Below are 25309 nucleotides of genomic sequence, written 5' to 3'. Positions count from 1 at the left end.
AGGATAGAGCCAATGAGAGTCAAATGCATTTTATTCATTCTGTAGATTTCCTGCATTTACAATGCAATGTAACCTTACGTCAATTTCTGTTGCCACACTCAAAGCTATTATAAAAGAAAGAAGTGGGGGAGGGGAAACTCTTTAGCAAAGCAGAGACAAGGAAGAAAGAATTGCAAATTGGAAGGGAAAAGTCCAGAGCGTAACTTCCGATTGCGAGGGCTGTACTGCACAAAGCAGAGGAGGAAGCTGTTCCTCCAATAAAGCCAAACTGGAGAGAAGACACACGAAACATGCTGCTGTGTGTTGATGTAATTTGGAACAGGTCCAGCTCCCTCAAATTCTCCTCTGTGTCTTTTCAAAGGGCCCTGTCATGTCATGCTTAATCCCTAGCACTGTAATGGGTTGGCTTAACACAGCGTACTTCACAAATCTTCTCTCAGAATTTCCTCTACAGCAGAGCCAACATTTCTAAGGTTTTTCTTTAGCTTCTCTTCCCCCACCCCTGAAAAAGAAGGCCACTTTGCTGAATCCTCTCAATGTTCTTTACCAGTTTAACCTCCGCCTCCACCCTCGTGGCTGACATTTCTCCCCACAATGCCCATGAATGAAGATACAGTGGTACCTCGGGTTAAGTACTTAATTCATTCCGGAGGTCTGTTCTTAACCTGAAACTGTTCTTAACCTGAAGCACTACTTTAGCTAATGGGGTCTCCTGCTGCCGCCGCACCACCAGAGCACGATTTCTGTTCTCATCCTGAAGCAAAGTTCTTAACCCGAGGTAATATTTCTGGGTTAGCGGAATCTGTAACCTGAAGCGTATGTAACCTGAAGCGTATGTAACCCGAGGTACCACTGTAAATACGGAGCACTGTGGAGAATGCAAAATGGAGGCCAAGCTGCCAATGCAGTGCCGCAGCAGAACAAAACATATATATATATATATATATATATATCAGGTGATCACCTAAATGGCAGTCATGCCTCAGGATTCTCCCCTTGTTCCAGGAGGAGGCTGGCCCAGTAGAATGAATGCGGTACAACCCAGCCCCACTTGCCTGCTTTCTTACAGCTATTCCAGGGCAGTGGTGGTGGCTATCAGTTTCCCCTTCCTTAGTCTTATTGTTGCAGGAAGGGGGGATAGGGACAAAACTAGAATTTGTTGGCTCTTCCTCCAACTGCCATTGTTTCTGGTGCCACCTACTGTTGGCCTCCCTGCCTTGCATCCTACCAGTCCCAGTTGGCACTAGTCACTACTGCTTGTACCTTGCTGCGGTTAGCAAGCTGCCAAATAGCTGCCTTCTAGCAAAATTTGGCCCTGGAAAACCACACAAGCCAAGTTTCACACGAATAATAAAATAGAAAGGCAGGAGGTGGGGGGACTTCCAAGCAAATGCCAGTATGTGAAATATTCGCCACAGGTCTAATCTTAACATGTCCCTGCCCAAATCAAGGCTTTAGGCTATGCGGTGTGGTTGACTCGTCTGTCCCTTCAGTGCCAGGAACTCCTCCCACATCTCATTGCATAATTCAGGAAACATTTATTTGATACTCTGTGGGGCTGTGCAGCAACGCAGCTGTGCTTGTGTTAGGAAAAGTTTGCCTTCTCCGCTGCTCACCAACAGCTGTAAAATGACAAGTACTCCAACTCCCATCATGACCCAAGGTCAGGAATGATGGGAGTCAGTCCAGCAATATCTGGGGCACCGAAAGCTTCCTGCCCCTGAATGGAATCCTGATGTGCATGACAGGGACAAATCTGTGTTTCACCAAACTACCTAACAACCACTCTTGATATACTAGCCACCAGAAACAAAACGTGAGAGCTTTATTCACACAAAAGGTGAGAAAATTAGACATCCATATAACAGAAGAACTACATTTGAGGATATTTGTCACACTATTCAGTGACAATCTAGAAAGGTTGATAGATGGAGTTCTCTATTGCAAGCCTTACTCTTTTGCTATGGCATACTTATCCTATCTTAGTTATATTCTCATATTTACAGAAAGCAAGATAAGGCAACTACAAGAGGTTTAACCTGCGTGAGCTCTCATTAATTTTAACGCTTTGGGAAATAGCCAGTAATTAGCTATCGTCATAGAGAATTCTGTTCATTATTGCTTCCTTTCACGGCAGTTGACCCCATTCATTCTTTCGTCTCTTCACAGTTGTGTCTGTTATGTTCCCAGGGTTGCCCGTCCTTTTCCTGCGCGTGGTTTAATGAGGTGGGTGGTAGAGATGTGTTGGAGATGCCCTTTCTCAATCCGTTTGTCATAGTTGATACTGGAAATCTATGAAACCAATTTGTCCTCATTCAGGAAGACTACAGAGTTGCATAATCAGAGTATGGCTCCCTAGAAAAGTGTGTTTGGAAGTACAGTGGTATCTCGGGTTAAGAACTTAATTCGTTCCAGAGGTCCGTTCCTAACCTGAAACTGTTCTTAACGAGAAGCACCACTTTAGCTAATGGGGCCTCCCACTGCCGCCGCGCCGCCAGAGCATGATTTCTGTTCCCATCCTGAAGCAATGTTCTTAACCCGAGGTACTATTTCTGGGTTGGTGGAGTCTGTAACCTGAAGTGTATGTAACCTGAAGCGTATATAACCCGAGGTATCACTGTAATTATCAAAATGGTCTCTGGTTTGGAGCTTGTCAAAGGGAAAGTGACCATCCAAGACTCAACCATTTCTCTTTCTCTTATCCCAGACCATCAACCAGGCAGACTAGGGCTGCTGGGAACTGAAGCCCAACTTCTAGAGGGCAACACATTCCTCAGCCTTGCCTTATATTAATGGCCCACATTTGTTCCTTTAAAGCAATAAGGGTCCAGAGCCTCTTTGAGACATGATTGGATCTTTGCATTTTTAAAACATTTAAAGCAGTCATGTGTGTGCATGAATCAGGCTGGGGGTGTGCTGCTGGAAGAGGGTACCTTCTTCCCTTGTGTTGCTTTCCTGATGTGAATAGCCATAAAAACTTGTCCAGCAAGTGAGATAGTGGCCTGTGCATGCCCTCAGCTGCAGAAACCAGGCAGATGGAGCCTTTTCCATGGATGTTTCCTTCTCTCTGCTGTTTATCCATAAAAATGGTTGTGTTCAGGTGTTCTAAACTGGGCTGAATCTGCAGATTCCCCAAACTCACTCAGCACTATCAGGATCTTCCAGGGGCCTGATAGCTAAATAGGGTCTATTGCCAGCCCTTCTGCCATTGCACCATAGCTGTCAAGTGTCCCTTATTTGAAGGGACAGTCCCTTATTCCAGCGCCATGTCCCGCTGCTGTCCCTTATTGATGGATGTCCCTTAAATGTCCCTTAAATGATGTCTCTTAAATTTCAAAGGAAGCAGCTCCTCTCCCTCCCTTCCTGCCGGCCAGGGAGGAGGGAGGCTCCAACTGTGTTGCTTGGCTGTGTGCTCACCCAATAAGAAGTCTAAGAACGACTGGGGGGTGGAGCTTTCATGCCTTGTGTGTGGCTAGTTAATGCAAGCTGAGGGGTTTTTTGAATGCTGGATGCCATTTTGTTGCACGTGCTGCTGCAAACTTTGCAGTTCAGTTCAAAGCCAGGCCGGGGAGCCATCTTAAGTTGAGGCTGCATAGGCCTTGTGGTGCGTGTGATTCATATTCTATTCAGTTGAACCTCTGGTTACAAAGTTGGCTGGACAGTGTTCTCGAAGCTACCAGCATGAGTTTGACCAGACTGCAGGAGGACAGGAAGACTAGAGTGCCTGGAACAGGTGAGGCTGCAGGTCCCTTATTTTGGCTGCTGGTCCCTTATTTTCAAGGCTGCTGGTCCCTTATTTTCAAATCTGTAAGTTGACAGCTATGCATTGCACCTCTGTCTGGTGATGGCCCTCTCACCATCAGAGTGGCAACAACACTGCTGCAGCTTCCTGCCACCACCAGTTAGGTAAATCACCCTCCTGCCCCACAGATGAGTGTTACCCTTTTGTCCTTTGTGGGGGGTGATGCAATTCCTTTTATTTGGGGATTTGTCATTGCCACCCTACTCTACAGCAAAGCAATCTCCTTGTCAAGAAGGTTTCTCTGTCAACAATGGCTCCTGAAATGTCAAGAAGCAAAATTCCAGTTGACTTGAAGGAATGCCTTTTTCCATATACACCCACTCAACCACTTCTATCTGCAGAACTGGCACTTCTATGTCACATATTGTTTGCTTCACACACACACAAGGAAATGAACCTTCAGTGTGGCAAGACCTGTACTCTGGAACGCCCTGCTCATTGATGTAAGACAGATGCCTTTGGTGTACAGTGGTACCTCGGATTAAGAACTTAATTCGTTCCAGAGGTCCGTTCTTAACCTGAAACGGTTCTTAACCTGAAGCATGCTTTTGCTAATGGGGCCTGCTGCTACTGCTGCCGCTGCACCGCTGGTGCACAATTTCCATTCTTATCCTGGGGCAAAGTTCTTAACCTGGACCAACCACTTCCTGGTTAGCGGAGTTTGTAACCTGAAGCGTCTGTAACCCGAGGTACCACTGTATTGTTTTTGCCATCTGGTAAAACCTTATTGGTTTAGGCAAGCCTACCCAGACGTGTAAATCTGATACCTATTTTAATATGTAATTTTATTTACAATTTATATATTTTTAAGAAAAACTGTTTACACACACATACACAAACAAATATGTATTATAAAAATGTTTTAATTTATATTTTATGTAAGCCACTTAAGAGGTTTTGATGACAGAGCAGTTGGTAGATAGGGAGATAGATCCACTTAAACAAACCTGTTTCATTCCATTATTCTACTTTGAGGTACAAAACCCACGAGTTTCAGCCTACATATATCTGACATGATGGCAGCACATCATTATTTGCTTTCTGTGGGAGGGTTTGTGGGTAGACTGAGCACGCTAAAGAAAACATTTTCACATAATGACCAATCTGGAAAAGTAACTATTACTTGTTCCTGTATCCAGTTCCCTAACATCTCAAGTCCTTTGCTGCTTTAACTTTGAAGCCAAAGTTCAAACCAAGTTAGGAATCACAACGAGTAATTATACACTTTCTGGCTGCTGTGGGACTTCCTCGCCCCCCCCCCCCGGCTTATGTTTGATCAGAGAAAAAGGCAAAACACACACACCCTGCCCCCCCCCACCTTGAAGTATGCTAACACCATTTATCTGGTTGTATTCAGGGAAGTAGCAACATGGGGTCCTATTGTGTAGCACAGGATCCTGGTTGGGGAAGGGACATAGTTCAGTGTTCAATCAGTTGCTTTGTATGCAGAAGTCCTCTGGTTTAGTCACTGGACATCTCCAGTTGAATGGTCAGGTAGCAAGTGATAGGAAAGACCCCTCTGCTGGAAACACGGAAGCTCTACTGGCAGAAGTGTCATGGTAAATTCAGATATGTGAATTCTTGATAGTTACAGCTCTGCCCTCTCGCAGCATTCAAAGATTATACAGACAGCTAAGAATGTACAATAATCATTTGGATGCACAATGATAATAACTAGGATACATTGCAATAATCAGTGAAAATCTCCATGTTTTGCCTTTCAGCTAGATTTACTATTTTCTGTGCACATTCATGGGCAAGTGATTTGGAATGCTCCAATGTCTTCTTTTGGAAGGATGTAAGTTGTGTTTTCCTTGAAGTACATAACAGAACTTGCACACCATTCTCTTGAAAATGACTACCTTGTGTTCTTCTAGATGGAGTGCTGTATATAGAACTCCTCAGTGTTTTTCCCTGCACACCTCCAGAGTGACTCTAGGGGCTAATCACCAGTGGCTCACTCGCCTCCTTTAACTCTAAAGCCACTTCCGGCCTGCCCAAGAGGTGGGGTTCAGCCCCCGCGAGAACAGGGGAATCCCGACAGCGTCTTCCCCCCCCCAGCCAGCCAATCGGCTGGCTGGGGGGCATGGCCTGCCCTATTTAGGGCCGGCGCAGAGGGGGCTCGCCCTCTTTTCGCCGGCTAGCCCCCACGTTTTCGTTTGTGCTGCGGTTTGTATTCTTTTGCTGTTGTTCGCTCACTTGCTCGGCTTACGCTGTTTTTCAGTTAATTTTGTTGCAGGTTTTGTCTCCCAACGGCTGCTTCTACCTGATCCTTGCTCCGTTCTTCGCTCCGCTTGTCAGCCAGTAAAAGGATCCAGTCGCAGGTGGCTACCGTTTACCGCGGAGGGCCCCCCCCCCGGGATATATCAAATAGATTGGATTACGGAATCGAGGCTTCTTCATTTTCCCCAGCTGGCTCTCCCACACGTGCCGGCATGTAGTGTTTTGTTTAGTGGAGGCAGCTAGCCTTCTGATTGGCTTCCGGATTTGGGGCTTCGGAGCTTCCGCCAGCTGACGTCCCACCTTTTGCCGCTGCAAGGTTTTCCTCAGCTGAGCCAACTAGCCTCTCGATTCCTGCCGCAAAGCAACTGCTGGGGCCGGGGAGCGCAAGTGAGTAGCGAAAAAACGGGGAGTCCAGGGGATCCTTTAGCAACGCGCGGGCGGAGGAAAAGGCTGGTTGTGTGCTACTTGCCACGGATGCTAGCGAGAAGCAGCGACATGGTTGCCTGGTGATGAGCTCTTCCCGGTAGCCACTTTAAGTGACCACGTGGCCAGGGGGACGGCCGCCATTTTAAGAGAGGCAATTTCCGTGGGACTTCCCCTTTAAATTACCCAAAGGGGGGGGGGTCCGTCAATGATGCGATACCGCAGGAACTTTGTACTGTGAGATATGCCACTTTTGACCAAGCGGTCAAACTTATTCGCAAATTCGGTAAGGGTGCGCTTCTGGCAAAATGTGACATTGAGTCTGCCTTTAGACTCCTGCCAGTCCATCCGGAAGATTTTCGGTGGCTTGGTTTCAAATTTGAACGGGTTTATTTCGTGGACAAAGCAATGCCCATGGGTTGCTCAGTGGCCTGTGCAGCCTTTGAGGCATTCAGCACCTTCCTGGACTGGGCGCTTAGCTTTAGAACTGGTTCTGAGGGTGTGTCACATTACCTGGACGACTTTATCCTCGTGGCTGATGGCAGGCTTAAGTGCTCAGAGCTCCTCAAAGCCTTCACATCATTAGCGGGGGAGTTGGGAGTTCCTCTAGCCACTGACAAAATGGAGGGCCCAGCTACAACCATGGTTTACTTGGGTATTGAGTTGGACACTGTCGCTCAGACCTCAAAACTTCCCAGAGAGAAATTGATCGTGCTCAGTGACCTCATTCGGCAGCTGCTCCCCCTAAGAAAAGTTACCCTCAGGCAGATCCAGTCACTGCTAGGCCATTTAAATTTTGCTTGCCGTGTGGTTTCCCCTGGCCACCCATTCTGCGGCCGCCTCGCAAAGCTGTCAGCAGGCCTGCGTTCCCCTCATCACAGGGTTCGCCTAGCTAAGGAGGTAAAATCTGACCTGGAAGTCTGGTTGAAGTTCTTGGAGAACTACAATGGTATTTCCTTGTGGCAGGATAACTTGTTGCTGCAAGTGGACTTTCAGGTGCATTCAGATGCTTCAAGCTCTCTTGGGTTTGGCGTTTACTTTAGGGGGCAATGGTGTGCCCAGCGCTGGCCTGCAGCCTGGCAGGGGGAACCCATAACCAGAGATTTAACCTTCCTAGAATTCTTTCCGATCGTAGTGGCAGTGCACTAGTGGTCTGAAGCCTTTAGTAACCATAGGGTTTGCTTCCACACCGACAACCAGGCAGTAGTAGCAGTCCTTTCCAGGCAGGTCGCACGGTCCCCAAGGGTAGGTGCCCTTCTGCGTTCCTTTGTTCTCCGGTGTTTAGAGCTCAATATCCACTTCTCCGCTAAATTTGTGCCTGGTGTAAACAATGACATCGCGGATGCCCTATCTCTTTTTCAGATGGACCGCTTCTGCTCGTTAGCACCGGACACACATCCACTTCCTCAGCCATTCCCGGAACATCTGTGGAGTCTTGGGGACCAGAGTCTTGGGAACCAGAAGTGATTCAAGGAGTATTAGCCTCATTGGCGCCTTCCACTTTAAGATCTTATAAGAAGGCTTGGTCGGATTTCTTAAAATTCTGCAGTAAAACCTGCGCTGCCAGAAGCAACGCCCCTCCTGTCAAGTCAGAGGTTTTATCCTACTTCGTATACTTGAGACGCTTGGGCTGCACCCCTAAAACCCTCAACCTTCAGGCTGCTGCAATATCATTCTTTTGCAAGGTGGTATTTTCCTCTGATCCATGTGCCGATTTTGTCATACGGAAGACCTTAGATGGCTGGCGCAGGCTGCAGCCCCCAAGCTGTGATATGAGGAGGCCAATATCATTTGACATCCTTTTTCAAATTCATAAAAAGTTGAGAACGGTATGCTGGTCGAAGTATGAGGTGCGCTTATTTTCAGCGGCATACTCCATTGCCTTTTTCGGCGCAATGCGTGTTGGTGAGGTGGTATACGAAGAGGATCAGCGCGGTTCCTCCCGGGGTTTGCTATTAAGCGACGTTACGCTTTCATGGGAAGATCTAGTTTTGCGGATACGTAGCTCCAAAATGGATCAGTACGGGAGAGGGGCTCTGTTTCGGCTCCTGGCAAACGGAAAACCAGGCCCGTGTCCAGTTAAGGACACCAGGCGCTTCTTATTTCTGAGGGCTAATTCGGCAGGGCCACTATTGATCCATGCAGATGGCTTACCCCTGACACGTCACCAGTTCACTCGTGTCATGCGCTTAACACTGGTAGCATATGGCCTTCCCCCCGCAGATTTTGCGGCGCACTCTTTTAGGATAGGAGTGGCCACCACAGCAATGCACCTGGGCCTCACTGCTGAGAGGATTAAGGACTTAGGCCGCTGGAAATCGGATGCTTACAAACGCTGTTAGAAAAAAATTATGATGGCTCATCTGGGGTTAACTGACCATGGCCTGTTCTTTCAATTTTCTTACAGGAGATATGGGGTGCGCGTCTGGATAATCGGGCACAGCATTGTGCATTGGACGAGGGTCCACACCAATTCCAGTCTCGGGCCGCGCCTTGGCTTACTGTCTGACATCACTATATCCTGGGTCTCTCGGAGGGGGATGCGCTGGTCCGAGATGCTGCCCGCAATTAAGGCCAGAACAGCAGCAGAGGGCCCCCCAGATGCTTTACTGATACAATTAGGAGAAGATGACATAGCTTACAGAAAGGCAGTTGATTTGCAGTGGCACATATTTAATGACTTTGAGGAGCTTAAGGCCGCTTACCCGAACATCATAATTATTTGGGCCTCGTTGATGGAGAGGCGGGTCTGGAGAGATTGCAGGTGCCCGATAGCCATGAATAGGGCTAGGAAAGCCTTGGATCGGGTGGTGGTGCATAGAGTGGCAGCCCTGGGTGGGAAGGTCATTGAACACCCGGGCATACGTTTCAGCTGTGAGGCCCTCTACCGGTTTGATGGCGTGCATCTTTCAGATGTTGGAAATTATGTTTGGCTGATGGATATAGCAAAGGGGATAAGGGATTGGTTTCAGGCATTAGAGTATTGGCGGCGAGCGATTGCTCATGTGGCAGTTAGGCATTGGTAAGAAGGGTAAGAGGATGTGTGGGGGGAGGAACGCCATCACCTCCCCCCAGTGAACAAAGGGTGGTCCGATAAAGGACTCTGGGGGGCGTGGCCCTGTCCGAAGCCTATGGAGGTGTGGGCCAAAGGCACGCCCCCGAGCGGTGACCCGGGGAGCTCCTAGTTGATGTGCCTCAGCAGGAGACTCCCCCTCTATGGTGTTAACCCTTCCCCGTGTCTCCAGCAAATGGGCTGGAGCCGGATAGTCGATAGGACCAATGCCTAAGCCAATGCCTCTCATTCCTGAATTCAATAAAGTTGTGGCCTAATTCGCCCATTTAACCTTAAATTATGGTGTCTTGTGTCTTTATTTATTCTAGTGAGGGGCGGGAACTCGCCACGCAAAGCCACTTCTGGCCTGCCCAGGAGGTGGGGTTGCGTGCTTCACGCCCACCCCAACGTGAGCGGGGGCTGGTTGTCGCGAATTCCTCATAGCGTTTTTAGCAGAAACGCTCAGAGTCCCAGGTTTTTCCAGTGCAGTCTTTTTAATGTGAGCTAGGTAAAGGTAAAGGTACCCCTGCCCGTACGGGCCAGTCTTGACAGACTCTGGGGTTGTGCGCCCATCTCACTTAAGAGGCCAGGGGCCAGCGCTGTCCGGAGACACTTCCGGGTCACGTGGCCAGCGTGACATCGCTGCTCTGGCGAGCCAGAGCCGCACACGGAAACGCCGTTTACCTTCCCGCTGGTAAGCGGTCCCTATTTATCTACTTGCACCCGGAGGTGCTTTCGAACTGCTAGGTTGGCAGGCGCTGGGACCGAGCAGCGGGAGCGCACCCCGCCACAGGGATTCGAACCGCCGACCTTTCGATCGGCAAGCCCTAGGCGCTGAGGCTTTAACCCACAGCGCCACCTGCGTCCCATAATGTGAGCTATATACAGGTATTTACAAAAACAGCCCATACAGAGTACCTGCTCCTTAAGGCAAATGAATACTCTCCACCACAGCACCACCACACCACAGCACAACCACCAACCACAACAGTTACTGTTGAACAGGCTTTCCTTTTTAAAACAGGTGATAGCCAATCACATTAATCACACTCCTGCTGAGTCACTCTGACCCAGCACTTCACAGAGTATTGCATCATCCTGTTGAAGCCTGCAGACATACTCATCATCCTGCGAATCCCAACACTGGTTTCAGCCCCTGCGAGAACGGGAATCCCGGCCGCGTCTCCCCCCCCCCCACCCAGCCAATCGGTTGGCTGGGGGGCGTGGCCTGCCCTATTTAGGGCCGGCGCAGAGGGGGCTTGCCCTCTTTTCGCTGGCTAGCCCCCATGTTTTCCCACCCTCCCTCCCTTTAGGTAGGCTTTAGGTAGGTCTCTGACTTTGCTATGGACTTCGGTCTGTCGCCACAAGGGGCATGGTAGGAATTTTTCCCAATTGGCAATTTACAGCCATTTGGTTTTTCACCTACCTCGTAGCAACTCATCACAACTCCTCGGCATTGGTGGTTAGGCATTGGTAAGAAGGGGTTAAGAGGATGTGGGGGGGAGGAACGCCATCACCTCCCCCCAGTGAACAAAGGGTGGTCCGATAAAGGACTCCGGTGGGTGTGGCCCTGTCCGAAGCCTATGGAGGTGTGGGCCAAAGACACGCCCCCGAGAGGTGACCCGGGAGAGCTCCTAGTTGATGTGCCTCAGCAGGAGACTCCCCCTCTATGGTGTTAACCCTTCCCCGTGTCTCCAGCAAATGGGCTGGAGCCGGATAGTCGATAGGACCAATGCCTAAGCCAATGCCTCTCACTCCTGAATCCAATAAAGTTGTGGCCTAATTCGCCCATTTAACCTTAAATTATGGTGTCTTGTGTCTTTATTTATCCTGGTGGGGGGCGGGAACTCACCACGCAATTGGTTACAATTAACACAACGGGTGAGAAGACTTCTCAGTGGCTAAACTCTGATAATGCCTCTTTCATTTCCCCTCTTAATCTTCCGTCTTACAGCACTGTGAAATATAACTGAAATGGACAACATAGCTTTCCAGATTTTCTTTTCAGGAGGGTGGAATATAAATACTTTTATAAATCAACAAAGGTTTGTAGTAAAATTAAATAAAACATACTGTAAAGGTAATCACATTAACATTGTCCATTTTGCTTTTTCAAGCAGCAAAATAAAATTATCCTGGGCACGGTCTCTATTAATGGGGGGGGGGAGGGCTCACACAGCAGATCTCAGATCTTTCTTGCAAATTTTACATGGCTATTTCAGTTTGCCATAGCCCTTCCCACATATTCTACTCCACGAGAATCCATGCTGAAAGCAATCTCACCGTAGATAAGTGTAGATTCTACCCAGGTCACAGTGCTAGTTTAATGTAAAACTATCATATAGCATGCCTAGCCTGGGCTTTAAAACAGGCCAAAGGTCCCTTTTGTTTCTATATATTACCTCATCAGAACTTCATTTTGTATCTCAGCTTACTTGCACCTTCTCCCCTTGATTAACAAAAAGCAGGAGCCACTTTGTAAACAGAATCAGAATTAAAAGATCCTTGTCATATGTTTTTCATTTCCTTTGAGGATGATGTTGAAATGGAGCCAGTTTTTCAAGGCGGTGGTAGCTTTCGAAGTTGAAAGACTGGAGTAACAAGAACAAGGCATGAAAGAGACTGCACCAAAGTATATTAGAATAAAACAATCCACAAGATTTAAACTACAAGCACAGCCAGTGGAATAAGAAGTGCCGAGAGTTAACCTACAGCAAAGGTGGAAACAGGATCAGGAATTCGCTATATTTGAAAAGGTTTGACTTTGTCTGGATTTTAAAACATCCGAAATCCAGGACATGCACTGGCAAGAAATAAAAGGAAGGCAAAAGGAGAAAAGTTAACTCAATCATCTGAAGAAAGCAGAGAAGTCTGTAGTTCTGTGACCAGCCAAAGGACTTGAGAAGACAGCATGGGTAACTACATGATAAAGCAAAGTTATCTCTAGAAACTTTAGAAGAGATGTGCTAAGATAGACATAGCCAACATGGTGAATTTTAGTTACAGATAGGTAGCCGTGTTGGTCTGCCATAGTCAAAACAAAATAAAAAAAATTCCTTCCAGTAGCACCTTAAAGACCAACTAAGTTAGTTCTTGGTATGAGCTTTCGTGTGCATGCACACTTCTTCAGATACGGTATCTGAAGAAGTGTGCATGCACACGAAAGCTCATACCAAGAACTAACTTAGTTGGTCTTTAAGGTGCTACTGGAAGGAACTTTTTTATTTTATGGTGAATTTTAGACATTGTCTAAAGACTACCATCAGCATTTGGAGTCTAGCAGTATCTGGAGAGTATCGCATTGACTATTCTCATGTTAAGAGAAAATGAAAACTCATGGTACTGATATACAATGGAGTGTTAGACCTGTGGGCAGAGTTTCTTTCCATCCATAAAAGCCCCTCTTTGTCTGAAGTCTATCTTAGGGTGATCGGGTGAAAAAGCAGGCTGGCAAATTCAGGTTGTGCAATTAAAGTAACCTTGGTGCTCAAGTGCAAAAAACCCACTTCCGGGAGATAAATATTGAAAGGAAGGGGGTAAGGAAATTAACTGGAAAGTTTGGTATAATGACTGCTTGGCAGTTGTATAACCTCCCTGCAAACAATTTGGAATGAATGTTCATTGCCAGGTAATTTGGATTCACCTTAGTGGTTGTGTACTACTAACTTTAGAAGGGGTGATTCCAGCAGGTGTGGCTTTGCATGACAAGTCACACCTCCTGAAAATCCCTCATTGATATACCAGTAGCTACTCTAAGCTCCTCTTTTTCACTTGACCACTCCTAGTCTCTATGGGAATTGCAAGTAATTTTGATTAAGATTTGCTAGGATTTCAGCTGTGTTTACAAGAGAAGACTAAGCTATCTTGCAAAGCAGGTCGGAAACCTCATCCAAATGAAAGAGAGGCATGTAGTAAGAGCAAATAAGTCAGGGCCAAGTCATACTAAAGCCAAAAATGCCTACAGCAGAACCGGCCCACCCATGAGGCAAGATGAGACAACTGCCTCTGGTGGCAGGATACACTGGGGCAGCAGATCACCATCAGGTGCTGCAGTGGCAGGGATGGCTGCGACACACTCCTTGGAGGCCAGATCTGTTGCCTTCTCAGCAGGCACCACCACCCATGCCACAGCTACAGCAACCTCTCCGAGCCCCAGGGAAGGAATAGTGGGTCTGCCCTCTGGGGTTTCCTGGGCTCTGCATCAACCTAGCATGATTCAGAGCAGCCCCATTCCCCCTACAAAACCTGCCATGGCAACTTGGACTTCCATTTCAACCATAGGGTAAGGTTGATTTGATTCTCTTTCCCCTTTTTCCTGGTGTAGATCTTCACTCACCCCTTTTTCCCTGGCAGGGTAAACATTTTGTCGTTCACCTCAAATGCCAAAATGTCTTGGGCCAGCCCTGGTCCACAGTCCCTTGTTCTTATTTTGGGGGCAAGTGTAAACACACTGATCAGCCTTGCTTTTGCTGTTGGGTTCTCGCTATTTGAATAGTTTTAATACATAGCTTTAAGCTGACAGTAATTCACAGAACAAGCCATCAGCCAGAACCTCTTGGAGTTTTTCAACCTAACAAGGTTTGCCTTATCCAAATGCTACCTGGATTCACCTGCTTCTGTATAGACACAGGCTGAGTTTTCTCCCCCTACATCATTTTGCGTCCTGCCTGGTGCTTTGTTTTGCAGTAAAAGAGCAAGCTTTCGTCTTTATTTCCCTATGCTAAGGATGTAAAGAAGGACTTCCACATAGTTATGTATTTATTTCTGACAAGCATGTTAAAGCCACCGTAATAAATACCTGGAGAAACTACACTAGAGCCTTGACAATTTCAGAGAAAAGTCAAGCTGGTTAATAAGTAAGAGGCATTTTAACACAGGATTCTCATAAGGTTTTGAGCAGATGTGCCTGTGGATCTCAAAAGAACAGCTGCAAGCTTGTGAAAGGTATTGTATTGAATACAAATGCAGAAGGACAGAATCATTTGTACTACCTGTGTTTTTTGGGCTGTGTTTTTTGTGTCTTTTCAACCTTGACCATTGATTCAGGCTCCATCTGAGTAATAGTAAATAAACAGCTTTGCTGAAAGGGTTGCATAGAAGGTTTTCCAGCCTAAGAGGGGAGAGGAAGGCTGAAGTTCAGACTGTGCATGAGGGCAGTACATAAGTAATTGACTCTATCAGTATATACAGTGTTTAATGTTTGTCTTGCATTTTGCAGGAGTCTTACAAAGAGGCTTTCTGGTACAGTCAGCCCAGGGCATGTATATGTAAAATCAGTGCTATTTTTCTAGAAGAGGTGCTGGAACTCACCATGAACGCCTCTCTTGTTCTCTTATAATGGCAATGGCACCTGAGAGGTGCTGGAACTGAGTTCTGGTGAGTTCCAGCTGAAAAAAGCCCTGTGTAAAATATAAAAACGTGGCTGTGGGTGTTGACAAGCCCATGAATAGGAACTTGACCAGGGCTTAACTCTTGACATAGCTGTTGTGCACTTTAAGACTTAATTAAAAAACACCACACATGGTTCGAGCATCAGACTGGGGCCTGAAGGACCAAGGTTGAAATCAGCTATGAAGCTCACTGGCGTGGCCTTAGGCTGGTCCCTATCTCTCAGCCTAACCCACCTCACAGGGTTGTTGTGAGGATAAAATGGAGTGGGGAGAAACACCACTATGAGCTCTTTGGAGGAAAAAGTGGGATATAAATTGAATAAATAAATATTGACTTGCTTTGTATTTGGGAGTAACCTGCTTCGTCGCCTGGGGTGGGGTGGGTGACTTGATAATTTGACTGCGAAATCAAACCAGGGAGCGTCCAGCCATTTCCACTGTGCCATTTTCTTAATGAAATGCCAACTTGCAGGGGCAACCATACCATCAGGTGGCAAATGCTGGAAGCTGTCACAAGGTGTTGGGGGGCAGAGAGCTATGTGCCCCTCAGCCTGCTGCCCTCAGATGTATTACAAGTGAAAGCAACAGTCCTTCTACAAAATGTCTCATTGTGCATTTTTCAATAAATGTCTTTTTTCCAATTGAGAGCCTCTCCCTTCCATCTCTTGCTTCATTGTATCTTAGCTGGGAAAACGACAGATTGTTGGAGGAAAATGCAAAGCAGTGAATGGATTTTCCCCACCTTGATCCTTTGCATATATGGCTTCTTCTCCCTGATGAGACCATCTGAGGCTTTCTTGACTCCTTATCTTGCTGGGCCTGATAAAAACCTGACTATTGATGAGGTACAGTGATGCACATTTTATTCACGCTAAGGTATTCAGTCATATGTCGGGAGTGAATTACAAATGGGGAAGGAATTCGTTTAACCTTATAAACAAAAGGTAACATAGTTTTCTACAGAGAAACCGTTACCTTCATCTCACTTTTTATAAATGTAAGTTTAGATACATGTATTTCGTTATGTTTTATATTTCAGGGTCTGTTGAACTTCTTGCCACAATAATTCAGAGTTCCTCCATGTTATCATGCTATGCTGCCACCTGTTAGATTTCCATTAGTGCTTAATGTTTGCCATCTCTTACACCTCCTGAAGAGACTGAAACCTGTTGGACATACTACTTCCCACAATACATTTCTTTTTTACTTCTGAACATCATTTCAAGACTTTCACCCTGATTCTCGTTTTTTTATTTTGTTTTGGTAACAAAGCAACCTGGTTGCACACGCAGGCCCACAGTCAACTCAAAGCAAGCAAGTTTTGTCCCACTTCTTTCCAGGACATTACTTTATGTGGTTAGCATTATTAAAGCTCTAGGAGATTGAGGTGTATTATCCATGCAAGTAAAAGACAGTGACTGAAAATGCCCTGTGTGAAAAAAGAAATGACAGCAATGAAGCATCAGACATCATGTGTGAAAAGATCAGCGATCAATCTAGCTCTGGAATGCCAGTTTGGAATTAACTAAAGCAAGTTGATGCCCATGTGTTGTGCCTAAAGAAAGGCCAGGCTGTGAATGAGATGGTGAGCTCGCCACTAGCTGCTAGCAAAACATGAATGGGAGAGAATAGGGGACTGAAGAGACAGAGGAGCTGTTAGAGGAGAAAACAGGCCTCGGCTACCAAAGTTCGCCTAGGGTCTCCACCGTGAAATTATATTGTACAGAAACCTTGTAGTTTAAATAAGTGCTTCTATATTTTTCATGCCTTATATTTCTTAGCCTTTCAATGTTACAAAATTCCTCCTTTTTCCTTCCAGGTGACGCAGCACGTTTTCCCTGTTTGGACGTACTCCTACTTGGCTCTACTAATCCCAGTATTCCTGATCACAGACTATGTACGCTATAAGCCTGTCATTATTCTACAGGGAGTTAGTTTCCTGATCACCTGGCTGCTGCTTTTATTTGCATATGGTGTGCCTGCCATGCAGCTGGTGGAATTTTTCTATGGCATGGTGACTGCCACAGAGGTTGCCTATTATGCCTACATATACAGTGTTGTCAGTCCTGACCATTACCAAAAAGTCACTGGCTATTGCAGAAGCATCACTCTCGTGGCATCCACCATAGGTTCCTTGCTGGGCCAGCTTCTAGTCTCTTTGGCCCATGTCTCTTATTTTTACCTCAATGCCATAACCATGGCCTCTGTCTCTGTGGCCTTTATGTCTTCATTTTTTCTACCCATGCCTCAAAAAAGTATGTTCTTTCATAGAACGTCTCCCCCAGAAGCATCTATCGGACCAACAGATAAGGATCCACCAAATGTCTCAGGCCAGCCAAGTCACCAATGGGATTCGTGTGTTCCAACAACATCATCCGGCAACTTCCAGAATGTGCCAGTAGATCAATTGCCCAAAACAAAAGACCAGAATCGCTTTCTGACCGTGCTTCTCCAGCTCTGTAAAGACTTGAAGGAATGCTACACCACAAAGAAACTCCTTTACTGGTCAATATGGTGGGCATTAGCCACTGCAGGATTTAACCAGGTTTTGAATTACGTCCAAGTACTGTGGGATGCTAAAGCACCTTCCCATAGCTCTCAAGTGTACAATGGAGCTGTTGAAGCCATAGCAACATTCCTGAGTAAGTATGCCTCTTAAAATATATCCTGTATGCAAACCACTAGGTAAATGCACTTAATTCCCCCACTCCCATGCAGCGTAGGAAGGTGAACAAGATAACCAGGTATGAGAAATCATAAAACATTTTCTAGAATCCCACACGCCATCTAGGTGTGGTGTGCATGTTTTGGGGCATGCAAGTGGCACCATTTATTTCAGTGGAGGTAATTTTCACAAGCAGCAGTGAAAATGAACAGATATCTGGGGAGGGGAGCTCTTTGTGCACATCAGAGATTCCATAGTCATAAGGAAGGGAACAAATTGGAGGGAACAAATTATTTCTGCAGTGAGTTTGGTCCACAGCTCACAACTTGTGCCTTTCTAGAAGTGTGATGAAGTGTCTGATCACATAGATTTGTTTATTTAGGTACTGCTGTTGTATTTGCTTTCTGTACAAATATGCAAGTAGTTGACTTGCGGCTTATACAGCAGTTATGCTCTGGAAATACCATATTGGCCCAAAAATAAGCCACACTTTTTTTCCAAATTCCGATTGTGAAAAGTTAAAGTGGGGCTTATATTCATGACTTTATGCCGCCAGCAAAGTGGTGTGGCTCCCCCCCCCCCCCGAGCAGCCCGGGACCGCGGGGCAATGGTGCCCATCTCGTCCGCGGCTCCCAAGCCTCCCCTAAGCTGCCGAATTTTAAAGGTACGACTTATTTTCGGGCCAAAATCATATATAGTCAAAACAACGCTTTGTAAGCTATAACCTTACTGCACTCTCCCAAGGCCACTACAGACTCTCCTTGCACCTCTGAGCACTGTCCTGCATGAGTGCAATGGGGTGGAATTGCCAATGGTTTTCCCCCACTCTCCTGTCCACTTCCAATGTTTTTCCTGCTCTAGTTTGTCCCATAATCTTTAGGACTTGTTGCAGAACAATTTAAGCTACTCTTCTGTAATTGTTTATTAAATCTTACTCAGTTGAAGTATTTTCATTCCCCTTTAAGAGAAATGCTCTAGGCATCTTACAGTATTATTTTGTATCTACATTTTGAGGGAAATAGGGTATTTTAAAACCATTTTAGCAAGACTTGAGAACCTGCGGAACAGGGGTGGCTAACCTGTTACTCTGGAAATGCTGATGGATGCCAGGTCCAGCCATCCCTGATGATTGGCCATGTAGAAAGCCAAATGTTAGCCATCCTTGCTGCAAGTGCATAGTAGGTCTAAAACTATCTCTTTCTCCAGGTTCGGTAACATCACTGGCTGTTGGATATGTGAAAATGAACTGGGACCTTACAGGGGAGATGGCGTTGGGAATCTTCTCTGCCCTGGATGCAGGTTCCCTGCTTCTGATGCATTTTACCAGCAACATCTGGGTTTGCTATGCCAGCTATCTAGTTTTCAAGGCATGTTATATGCTCCTTATAACCATAGCAACGTAAGTATATATAGGTATAGTTCACTTAGGCCAATTTGTTATTGTTTGGGCCCTTTATTACAGGAAGGTTAGATAAAGCCAGTGAAAGTAAGAAAGATTGGGGAAAGGGGAAATGGGGGGAGAGGTTCAGGGGCATACCCTGTGAGACATAAAAAACTACTGAGAGGGAAGTGCAGAACTCTCTCTTCAAATTTCAGAATGGCTGTCATATAGAAGAGGACTAAGACCAGTTCTCTGCTGCAACAGTTTAAGTGTAAGAGCCATTTGACAATAGAACCAATACCCTAACAGAGGGGTATGGCACTCTCCTTGCTGGAACCCTTCAAGCAGAGACTCAATAGTCATCTCTTGATGATGCTCCTAGCTCTGGATTTCCTGCATTAAACTGAAGGTTGGACTAGATGGGTGCAATACAAGACTCTCTCCAACTCTATGACCCTGAGATTTGTTTCTTTAGCAATTGCTGTTCCAGCCACACATCAGTGTTGCCAAATATACACCTGCATACCCTCCATGGGCCTGTAGTTGATACACAGTTCAAACCTGCTGTGAATAAAATAAACAGAGCTTGTGTTCAGACTAGTACTTATGCACAGGTTTAAGGCAAACGTGGGATGTGATCTCTTATCATAATAATGAAACTTTTGCAGGCCTCTTCCTGCTCCTTCGGTACTGCCCACATTTCCTGAAATCCTATGGTAATCAGAGTTGGAAGGGGACGCACAGGGTCATCTAGTCCAACCCCCTGAAATAAGCTATGTGCATGGCTGAGGTTTCCTCATCCTGATTGTCTGCATCCATTTCACACAAGTGTGTGCACATTTTGCCGGGTCTGAAAAAACAAGTCATCTGCACTTAGATATCATGGTGATATCAACATTCTAAAATAAGCTCAATTTTAGTTTTCAGATTGCCATCAGTCTCAGCATGGAACGCTATGCCTTAATGTTTGGATTCAACAACTTTGTTGCACTGCTAATTCAAACTATTGTGACTGTCACAGTGGTGGATTCCAAAGGACTGGGACTGGATATTGGGACTCAGGTAAGTTGTAATGTTAATGCTGTATTGTGGGCACTATTGCTAATTCAGTAACATTTGCATGCTTCACATATTTGCAAGATGCGGCACTCAAATCAAGAGGCTTTTTGTTTTGTTTATAAACGTCTGTTTATATAAATAACATATGCTTACACATCTATAATGTATTTCTACCCCATCCTTTAGGGCAGGTATATGGGACCTTTTTGTCTTCGCAGGTTGGATCCTTTTCAGGATCTACTCTGTAAGCCAAATTTGGCAGGTAGGCGGGGTTGCCTACCTATCAACTGCATAATTCCATAAATGATATAATGTGATCTGGTGCTTTGAATACCATAAGATTCCGCAGGAGTGTCAATTTCTAGTTTGGATTCCTTAGCATCATCATCATTACTATTAATATACTACCCTTCATCCGAAGATCACAGGGTGATTTACAGTATAAATCATCTAAACGTTAGAAATAGTTAGGTTACAATCGTTTTTCCCTGTGAGTAAGCCACAATAGATAAAGCAAAACTTTCTTGATAATGCATAGGATTGCGCTATTAGTGAAATATACAAAACGTATTTGGAAATTTTACAAGTTAGCCAGGAGTAACTCTCCACAATTCACCAGAATTTTAACATTAATTGCCAAATTTTCACGTCTCCTTGCTTGCAGTCTTTGGCTCATTTGTTAATACTGACTTTTTAGTCTTGTTCAAAGTTTCTCAACCAATCACTGAAACAAGTGCCCCACCCAAACAGGTAACTGCTAACAAGCACTTTTTTCTGTGGTCCATGGATTTCGAGAATTGACTGTGCAGGTTATGAAGTTCAGATCAGCCCAGTTTTTACGCTCAGGCTGGAAGGAGCATGCTTGATGTCTAGCCTAGATTAACATTCTACCACTCCACCACCCAGATCTCCAATGAATAATCCGTCTAAACTGGCAAAAGCATATTTTTTTAAAAAAATCTTGTTCATTATCTCACTGCACACAGCAATTCCAGTGTGTTGCCTTCACATCAGTGTGCATACACACAATACTGGCTGTCCTCCAATTCCCCAGTGACTTGATATTCTGTATCCCTGGCTGGATTGGCATCAGCACCTGGTACCCTTGGGCAGCTGCCAGGACTCGCTGCCAATGTCTGCACTAGGCCTTGTTTAATTTTCTTTCTGGACCAGCACACCAAACAGTGGCAGATGGCTGGATCTTGTCACCATTTTAATTTTCCCCAATGCCCTCAAACTAGCATCACTCTGACAAATTGTGGGATTTGCCTTGAAGTAACTGACAGCAAAGCAGAGGTGAATTTTGTTCATCAGTATGGCTTTCAAAAAGATAAGAGATAGATTCATGGAAGATGTCCCACCTCCTCTGACAGAAGCAGAATGTCTCTGAATACCAGTTGCTGGAAAATGCAGGAGGGGACAATACTACTGCGCTCAGGTCCCTGTGTGTTTCCCATAAGCATCTGCTGTTGCAACATATGGTCACTTGATATGCATTTTCACAATTATGGTGTAGCGACAAAGAGATGGATCATTAGTCATCTTCCAGTTCTGAGGAAGTACATTCATGATAGAACTGGATGGAGAGGAGAGGAATCAACTTCCCTAATACTGGGGTGAAGCTGAGGACATCACATGCTTATTTGCCTACTTCAGCAAAATATAATCCTTTTTAAAATGCATTATGCTCTTTTCATACTGTATCAGTGGATTTTAAGTTTCAGTCTTCAAAATATAGATTTCAGTGCTTTGGCTTTCATATAATTGCAAGTCATTTTTGACTATATACTTTATATTATGGTAATTAAGTTTCTTGTGATGATGAAGTAAGAGGACTGTGTGATCTTATGCATCAAAATTAAGTCCTACCAAGTGGATTGGGCCTTATTTCCAGTTAAGCATGCATAGGACAGCGACCTAAGGCTAAACATCTGCTGGAGCCAAGGAGCTTAGGAACATAGCAGTGCTTAGTAAACAGAAGGTATTTTAAAAATGGTTGCAAAAGCTCTACGATTGAAGCTAAGTTTTTTCAAAAAGCTGTTTGACAGATGGATTTTTTCACTCTGCTTTCTTGCAGTTCCTAATATATGGCAGTTACTTTGCAGTAATAGCTGTGATTTTCCTAATCAGAAGTATTTTTACGATAACATCACTCAAATGCCAAAAGGAGTCAAAGAACCTGGTTGAAAATCTTCAGAAGACTGAGGCAGAAGAGCAGAATGCAGTCCGCTATGACACAAGACTGTGACTTTAGCACCTTCAGCAAAAAATTACCTGAGAATAAAGCTCATTTTGGGGTTTGTTCATCCACACAATGTTAATCAAGGGGGAGGAAGAAATGGAAGCAAACATGTTTGGTGCACCATTGCATTCCTACTCATTTGTGAGCCAGACAGCAACTGCCTGGAGCATCTTTCAATTCCAAATCATTTTGCCAGGTCATGGCTGTTTATTTTTTATCAATCGCATTTTTCAATTTCAAAAACAAAAATAGAATTTTGAATTTTGTTGGTCTGAATCTTTAAAAGTTTGGTTTATCATGTTTACACAACTTATCGGATTAAAATTTCCAGTTTTCGTCCTTGTTCAGCATTCCTTAGTAAGCTAAGTTCACATTCACCAAATGAAAGGTAAATTATGGTTTGTAAGTCACTTGTTGCATGAGGTAAGTCACATGGTAAACATTGGACTGGCACTGAACATACGGCACAAATAGGCAAGAGGGTTCTGGACTATAATCAGGGCCCTTTGGTGCTACACATTTGTAGCTCTGCCTCCCTCTTGAAACTTGCAGCCTTTTGAAATCAGGTGAAAATATTGTTTTAAGAAAATTGTTTTAAGAAAATTGTTTTAAGAAAATATTGTTTTAAGAGACTCGTGGGTCCTCTCCGATTTTCTGCTGTTTTGTGTACTTGCTGGAACTGCTTTGTTAAGCAGCATATATTTCAATGTTATTTTCCATAGTTTTATTGTGATTTGTATGGATATTAGTCATCTTGCAGAGTCATTAGCTGAAAAAGCATGAAAAGAATGGCGTAAATAAATAGTGTGAATATTAAGTATTTGCAAGAACATACCCTTTCATTGTTTAAATTATCTATTGTAAATTATCTATGCCTATCGTGTTTTTTTATAGCTGAGTCAAATTTGCATCCAATCCTGGAGTGGCCTTAATACAGGAGGCGAGTGTGGAAATAGTAGGCTGAAAACTGATGAACCTATCCTCTATTTATGTATGACAACAGCTAGATTAAGGCCAGTATCCCTTTTTCTTTTTTATAAAGACAATATTTTAAAGTGCTAATTGAGATTTCAGACCAAATACCCCGGTGCAAACATTTCACAAATTTCATCATTGCAACTGTGCCAATCCACAGTGGCAAACTATGTTAAGTATTGTTGAAACACTCATTAACCCAGTCCTTCATCCATAATTAATATTCAGGTAACCTGAGATTTGTTAATCTGCTATTCAATGCGTTCTAGGATTGCCACCCCAACACAAGCAATAATGTTACAGTTACATGCTGCATCTATTCCCACTATATAAACTGCATTTCACGCCCAAACCAAATGACCAAGCCTAATCATGTAACTGTTTATCAGAAATTCAAAATAATGCTTGAAGCATAGAAAACAAAGTCAAGTTAGTATGACTTAGGGGACCAACATTAACTTTAAATCAATAATTCTAAAGATGTTTATATTATATTAAGCAAGTTCTATTGTGATTATGCCCAATCTGTAAGTACATGGCATACTAAATATTGTAAAATTCTAGAAAAAGTACACTTGCTCTATTTTGAAGGGAAAGTGAGGCAGAAAAGCAAGAGTGCTGCTCATTACATTCTATGTCCAGGTGAAGGCATGACTATTACCTATTATTTCCCCTAGGCAGTGCAAATGTTAGTGACTGGTGGATAGAAGGGTTAAATCTGCATGAGGAAGAAGTTACAAATCTCTCGTCCTCAGCTATTACTTCAATGGAAATTGCAGCCCTCAGCTGCTTTACAACTAAGCAAATTGGGAGACCACATCCCCCATCACAGCACTCTCATATGATATTCGTTTTGAGCTCTGTGGTCAAATGTGTGAAGTCTGCATTTTGGTACTAATTTTTGCTTTCCATTTCCTGATTTGAAAATAGGTATGTGAGGGTGACAATCATACAAGGTAGATATTTTTTAGAGCTCCCCAGAAGTTTATGGTGAACAATATAATGGGAGCTTGGTCCAACTTTACATAAACTGATATTTTCTGGCCAGTTTAATTCCTTTATTTTACCCTCTTTTTACCCTCCTCATTAAGAAGAGTTCAAATAAGATGCAGCAAAAGCAGTACTGGGTGGGGTACATTTCACTGCCTTGGTTTTTTTTGGCAAGCAAAAAACTGCATTACCATAGTTTAGCTAATTCTTGTAGAAAATATTCTTTATAAAATATGCTTCATAAGTCAACTCCCTTGGAAAGTCTCCATATTGAATAGCTCTCTCCAAAAATAATGTTCATACTGCTTTTTGAGCCTATGTAGAAAGCAGCACTTACCATCTCACACCGTTAAACTAAACGAAAGAGAAACAACTGTATGCCAACTGTAGTAAAATACAGAACTTTTGTTTATTACCATTACAGAAGCTTAGAGTCAACATATGAAAGTACTGTGGTGCCTCACAAGACGAAATTAATTCGTTCCGCGAGTTTTTTCGTCTTGCGGAGCGCGGATTCCCCAGGTATTAACGGCTTTAAGAAAAAGGAAGCAAACTCGCAAGACGTTTTCGTCTTGCGAAGCAAGCCCATAGGGAAATTCGTCTTGCGAAGCACCTCGAAAAACGGAAAACCCTTTCATCTAGCGAGTTTTTCGTCTTGCGAGGCGTTCGTCTTGCGGGGCACCACTGTAAAACCCTCTAACCTTCAATGAGTATTGTACAAAATACACAGGATATGTTGAGCAAACTGCTGCTATGATTCAAGTAGTCACAAACTATCGCAACAGGTGTCTAGCCTCTAACAAGGCCTATTAAGTTCTTGCACCCTGTCATGGAGATCTCAAAATAAGTTTAACAGAAACCTCGGGCAACATCCAACACTCTGGTTCTGTTAATGCAGAGTTGTCCACTTCCAGAATAGAACTTTTCCTTCCTCTTCCCTGCAGTTTTCTGCATGCCCTCAAAATCAGCTCTGGGTTGGAGGACTCTCCAGAGTAGATTTGGGAGGCATGGAGGAGAGGAGAGGGGAGGGGAGGGGAGGGAAGGGAAGGGAAGGCCTATTGCACAAGCAAAGTTCTGCTTGCAGTACATGGGATACAAGCCTGGATC

At 44.6% G+C, this 25309-nt stretch overlaps 1 protein-coding gene across 4 annotated transcripts in view; it reads left to right on the top strand.

The window, feature by feature from the left end:
- SLC19A3 (solute carrier family 19 member 3) overlaps positions 1-25309 on the top strand; it is a 45025-nt gene that overhangs the window by 15141 nt on the left and 4575 nt on the right. Inside the window, exons 1-8 of one of the 4 annotated variants that reach the window (XM_079978541.1) lie at positions 5581-5600; positions 12034-12415; positions 15575-15735; positions 16710-17532; positions 18762-18954; positions 19857-19998; positions 22073-22433; positions 23132-23250. In XM_079978541.1, coding sequence (XP_079834667.1) covers positions 12412-12415; positions 15575-15735; positions 16710-17532; positions 18762-18954; positions 19857-19998; positions 22073-22243 — 1494 coding nt within the window. In that variant the 5' untranslated portion in view covers positions 5581-5600; positions 12034-12411 and the 3' untranslated portion in view covers positions 22244-22433; positions 23132-23250. Of the gene's footprint in view, positions 1-5526; positions 5601-12033; positions 12416-15574; positions 15736-16709; positions 17533-18761; positions 18955-19856; positions 19999-22072; positions 22825-23131; positions 23251-25309 lie in introns of those variants that run through there. The other 3 variants (XM_079978540.1, XM_079978542.1, XM_079978539.1) reach the window with 3 other exon arrangements.

This window comes from Podarcis cretensis (genome assembly GCF_951804945.1).
Source record: "Podarcis cretensis genome assembly, chromosome: 5".
NCBI lineage: Eukaryota > Metazoa > Chordata > Lepidosauria > Squamata > Lacertidae > Podarcis > Podarcis cretensis.
This window is presented reverse-complemented; position numbering and strand designations above follow the sequence as displayed.